The sequence below is a fragment of the Stegostoma tigrinum genome, chromosome 5 (genome assembly GCF_030684315.1).
Source record: "Stegostoma tigrinum isolate sSteTig4 chromosome 5, sSteTig4.hap1, whole genome shotgun sequence".
Taxonomy (NCBI): Eukaryota; Metazoa; Chordata; class Chondrichthyes; order Orectolobiformes; family Stegostomatidae; genus Stegostoma; species Stegostoma tigrinum.
In genome coordinates, this window is record NC_081358.1 from 28,662,339 (window position 1) to 28,668,338 (window position 6,000).

General features: G+C 41.5%; 1 protein-coding gene across 2 annotated transcripts in view; it reads left to right on the forward strand.

Annotated features, from left to right (window-relative positions):
• Nucleotides 1-4,775, forward strand: part of lactb2 (lactamase, beta 2) — a 44,761-nt gene extending 39,986 nt beyond the window's left edge. For both annotated transcript variants that reach the window (XM_048528477.2, XM_048528478.2), the window contains exon 7: nt 3,432-4,775. In XM_048528477.2, coding sequence (XP_048384434.1) covers nt 3,432-3,472 — 41 coding nt within the window. In that variant the 3' untranslated portion in view covers nt 3,473-4,775. The remainder of the gene's footprint in view (nt 1-3,431) is intronic.
• The last annotated feature ends 1,225 nt before the right edge of the window (nt 4,776-6,000 follow it).

A 6,000-nucleotide genomic window follows, 5' to 3' on the forward strand; every position in this document is an offset into this window, starting at 1 on the left:
CCATCTCAGGCAATCACCTACAAGCCGATGTCCATTTCAAGCCCACCAACTCCCACAGCTACCTGGAATACACCACCTCCCACCCACCGTCCTGCAAAAATTCCATCCCCTATTCCCAATTCCTTCACCTCCACTGCATCTGCTCCCAGGATGAGGCATTCTGCTCCCACACATCCCAAATGTCCTTGTTCTTCAAGGGCCACAACTTCCCCCCTACAGTGGTCAAGAATGCCCTCGACCGTGTCTCCTGCATTTCCCGCACCTCATCCCTCACACCCCGCCCTCGCGATAACTGCCAAAAGAGAATCCCCCTCGTTCTCACATACCACCCCACCAACCTCCGGATACAACGCATCATCCTCTGACACTTCCGCCATCTACAATCCGACCCCACCACTAAAGACATTTTTCCAACCCCACCCTTGTCTGCCTTCCGGAGAGACCACTCTCTCCACGACTCCCTTGTCCGCTCTGCACTCCCCCCCCCCCCCAACCCCCAACCACACCAGACACCTTCTCCTGCAACCGCAGGAAGTGCTACACTTGCCCCCACACCTCCTCCCTCACCCCCATCCCAGGCCCCAAGATGACTTTCCACATCAAGCAGATGTTCACCTGCACATCCGCCAATGTGGTATACTGCATCCGCTGTACCCGGTGTGGCCTCCTCTACTTTGGGGAAACCAAGCGGAGGCTTGGGGACCACTTTGCAGATCACCTATGCTCAGTTAGCAGTAAACAACTGCACCTCCCAGTCGCGAACCATTTCAACTCCCCCTCCCATTCCTGCCATGCCATAATGATGCCACCTGTAGGTTGCAGGAACAGCAACTCATATTCCACTTGGGAACTCTGCAGCCCAATGTTATCAATGTGGATTTCACCAGCTTCAAAATCTCCCCTCCATCCCCCCACTGCATCACAAAACCAGCCCAGCTCGTCCCCACCTGCCCACCCTGTTCTTCCTCTCACCTATCCCCTCCTCCCACCTCAAGTCACACCTCCATTTCCTACCGACTAACCTCATCCCACCCCCTTGACCTGTCCGTCCTCCCCGGACTGACCTATCCCCTCCCTACCTCCCCACCCATACTCTCTTCTCCACCTATCTTCTCCTCTATCCATCTTCAGTCCGCCTCCCCCTCTGTCCCTATTTATTTCAGAATCCTCTCCCCAGCCCCCTTTTCTGATGAAGTGTCTAGGCCCATAACGTCAACTTTTGTGCTCCTAAGATGCTGCTTGGCCTGCTGCGTTCATCCAGCTACACAATTTGTTACCTTATGCTTTTACAGCCTGTAGGTGATATATGTCCTCATAGTCCACTATAAGCTTACATACATTGTTACCTCATTCTGACAAATCCAAAGACTTCCACCTTATAGAAAATACCCAGCACCAGTGACTGTTCTTGTTAGTACAGATCATCTTGTCCATGAAAAAGAAAGTTTAAATTACAAATTGGGCACTGTGAAAGTATGCAAAATAAATAGAGCTAAGATGTTCTAAAGAGGAGCTATGCCCTGATATTTAGACTATATGCAGATCCTAAGAATTTATAACTAAGCAGCGGGACTGCGGTGACATTTTTCTCCGATACATCCTCTGAACAGGTGGCTTGCTCTGGTCTCTGCTGCTCAATCTGAGTGCCAGGATGGTAGATCTGCAGCCTCAGGTAGCTACTTCTGAGGCTGCAGGCAGGAAAAGGTAATTTATACAGCATTTTTTTCACAGCTGCCAGATATTTCCAAGTGCTTTACAGACACTAATGTTCTTTTTGAAGTACGGTCAGTTTTGTAATGTAGGAAAAGTGGCATCTAATTTTCATTCAGTCTGTTTTTTGTGATGTTGCTTGAGAGATAAATATTGGCCAGGATACCAGAAATAACTCAAATAGAACAAAGAACTGCATATGCTGGAAATGCAAAACAAAACCAAAAATAAAAATTGCTGGAGCAATGCAGCAGGCCTGGCAGCATCTGTGACTGAAAGCAGAGTTAGTGTTTCAAAAAGAAACCAAAGAACTGCAGATCACGGAAATCCAAAACAGAAACTCTGGACAGTACGGTGGCTCAATGGTTGGCACTACTGCGTCACAGCGCCAGGGACCCAAGTTTGATTCCACTGTTGGGCGACTGTCTCTGTGAAGTTTGCACATTCTGTGGTTTTCCAGGTGTTCCACACTCCAAAGATGCGCAGGGTTAGGTGGATTGGCCGTGCTAAATTTTCCATAGTGTCCAGAGATGTGCACGCTAGGTGGATTAGCCATGGGAAATGCAGGGTTATAGGGATAGAGTAGGGGCTTAGGTCTGGTTGGGTTGCCCGTCGAAGGGTCAGTGCGGCCTCGATGGATGAAATTGCCTGTTCCACACTTAAGGGATTTTATGAATTGCTGCAGAAACATAACAGGTCAGGCAGCATCTATGAAGAGAGTCAGAGTTAATGCTTTGGGTCTGTTCTGTAGAAGGGTCACTAGATCTGAAATGTTAAGTCTGCTTTCTCTCCTCAGATGTTGACAGGCCTACTGAATGTTGCCAGCAATGTCTAGACCAGAAATAACTCCCCTGCTTTTGTTTGAAAGCCAGAGGGTATTGCTTTCCCTTTCGGAGCAGTGCAGGCAGGTCCCAGCAATCAGAATCTTCATTGACATTCAGCTGAATATCCTTTATTGTAAGGCCACAAGGAATTCTGGTATGTTTGTCTGTATTGTCTCTATAATCTTCACTGGTAGAGAGCATCCTGCTCCCCAAAGAGACACCTAAGTTTCATTTTAGTAGTCTAGGATGTTCACTTCTGAATATTGCTAAACAAAACAGTTATTATCCGAAATCCAATATTCACAGATCCCAAACAGTTCAATAACTTTGATTATTGGGATTATGATTTGTTTATTGTGATGGAGAAAATAACTGTACTCAATAGTATAGAGTAAGATGGTGCCATATTCAACCTTTGATCAGCGCTAAATTGACTGATCTAACATTCAGGTAACAATGATAGCACTATATTGCCTTTTTGCCATTTTAGGGAGAAGGAATTTGCTGAGTGTTCCCAGTTCTGATTTAGTAACAGGGTGTGCAAAGCTAGATTAGCCTGTGTCAGCTAATAAACCTCTTTTATGGGAGCATTCATAAAATTAATTACTTGGGCAAAGTTATAGAAAATTAGCGCCCTCACGGAAGTCTTCATCGCAAGGCACCAATGATTTGGTGAGTGGTACTGGAACAAACCCTGGCATGGAAGGTTTTCAGTAAATAGTTTAGAAATGGTACATTGTTTGCTTTGTTGTTGTGATAATTTTACTGTCTTCAGGAAATGATTTAGGAAAACAATATTTTGCTGTTACTGAATTAAATCTGTACATTTCACTGCAGTATCAGTGAAGTGAATTTCAGTGTTGTAAACAAAATTAATGAAATCATTTTGCCTTACAGCCCAAGATTATGCAACTCAGAAATGGAAAAGCAATTTGTAATGCTTCTACACTCACTTAACTGGATAAAATGGATTTGTGTATCTTTTTGAAATAAGGTTACATGGATTTTTAAAGATTTAATTTTGCATTACATATAATATTTGGGTCTTAAATCAAATGCTAGAAATGCTTCCTGTGGAGGGAAAACAGAATTACCATTTCAGGTCAGTGACCTTTTGTTAAAACTGTATTCTAGTTTGTTGGGTTTAATATCAGACAATCAAAAATAAGTATGTCGTATAACATATTGGGGAACAATTTCCAAAGGATACAGCTAATCATCTATTGCAACGTCAACAGTTAACCTCAAGAAATTGAACAAATGACAGAGTTATTTTATCAGAATCTCTACTATTGTGGTGGGGATCAGGAGAATCCCATTGAAAGTTCTACCCGATTGTGGTTTTGTAAAGATTATTCTGAGTAGTGTTGTAATTCTATAGTTTATTGTATGACGGATTGCAAGTTATTAGATTCATTGAACATAATTCTTATAAGCCTTCAAACTAAGAACTATGTAATTAAGTCTTTTGAACAATGCATTGCACATTAAATCTGTAAGTGCCGCATTAAACCCTCAAGTAACTGGTAAAATGAGCTGTCTTTTTTTTCCATAATGGCTGATTTAAGCCATTTATAGTATTGATTTACTGAAATATTAAACTCTCCAGCAAAAACAATTTGTTTTTAAAAGGTTGAAATTCAACTAGTCATAGCACCAAGTAACACTAATATCATTTTTATTTCTGACCTTGTTGAATGTACACATGCATAAATTGCAGTCAGTTTGTATTTACTCAACGCCATTAAAATGTCTCAGTATTTTGCAAAGAAAATTCTCTTTGCTGAGATGCTGCATTTTAAAGTGCTGGCAATTAAAACAAGATTAAATACCTTTATCACAGTGGTGAGAGAGGATTCGGATTGTTAGATGGGTGAATAAAAAAAAACTCAGCTCAACAAAACATGGAGACAAGACAAAGACAAATTATAAAATGGAGAAGACCAGGTAGAAGAAAGTCAGGGAAATAGAGGAAAGAAAACAATGAGAACTTCCCTGGAAGCATCAAGGAGAAAATGTAAGGAAAACATTCTTTGAAACATTTGAAGAAATTGAAGTCTGGTCTCCATCGCCAACTATACAGTTATTGCCTGTACTGAGACTGCGCTACCGTTTTGTTATAAACAGAATAACCTTTAGCCTGTTATGTGTATCATCACACTTGACATATTACTTTTGTCTACAGCTGTCATATTTTTCATAGCAGCTATCTGATCTGGTTAACAGAATTAAACCTTTATATTTACGCAATTTTTTTTCGATTGTATGGCCGTGTTTGCAAAGATTTCTTCACTACGTTTACTTTATTGAGATATCATTCATATATAATAACCTATTTTATGAAATACTGTATGATTGGAGGTACACTAACATATTTTATGAACCATTTGGAACTGACACTGTACACTCCCATCTATAGTTAATGAAATAACTTCAAATCGTAATTCTATGGTGCTTATGCCATAACTTAATTTTCTGGGGTGAAGGATTAATATTTAAATATACATAGCCAGCTTATGTCAGTAGTAACATAAGAGATCACAGAACATTAGACTCTAGACACAGATAATCTTATGACCTATGCTAGATTTAATAAGTAGTTAGAAGTATATTAAATAAAAAGATAATATTCCCCTAGCTCTTGCTGACAACTTAGTTTCTTCCAACCTCCACTCACATAAGAACAGAACACTAAGCTGTTTACACCATAGCAGAGAAGGTTGGGTCATTGGGACATTGGTTTACTGCCATGATGAAGGGTTGGTTAGGGACAGTTGTACAGATTCCTGTGTTCTGATGATCACATTGCTGGAAAACAAGTAGATTTAATGTCAAGGAATAGGTTTGCAAGAATAGACCCAAATGACCTGGTGTTTAGAAATAATGCGAACTGCAAATGCTGGAGAATCCAAGATAACAAAGTGTGGTGCTGGATGAACACAGCAGGCTAAGCAGCATCTTAGGACCAGCTCTGATGAAGGGTCTAGGCCCGAAACGCCAGCTTTTGTGCTCCTAAGATGCTGCTTGGCCTGCTGTGTTCATCCAGCTTCACATTTTGTTGGCCTGGTGGTTCCCCAGTTTCAGGCACTAACCAATCATCATTCATATGTTTGTTGGCAGGCTTCACTTCCAGAAGAGAGAAATGCATCTGGTAAGAGTTGTTAGATTTGTTGTTTGATGGGAAGGCCCAGCAAACACTGAGCTGAATCCTCTTGGATCATAATAGTAGTCATGCTGTTCATGATCTCTCAGACTGATCTCTGATACAGTGAGATGTGAGCCATGACTGTGTAGGCGATGGCCCAGTGTTATTATCTATAAACTGTTAACCCAGAGACTCAGGCTCAAATCCCACCAGGGTAGTTGGTAGGATTTGAATTCAATAATAATCTGGAAGTAAAAGACTAATGATGACCATGAAACTCTTGTTGATTGTCAGGGAAAAAAACTCTAGTATCCTTTTTGG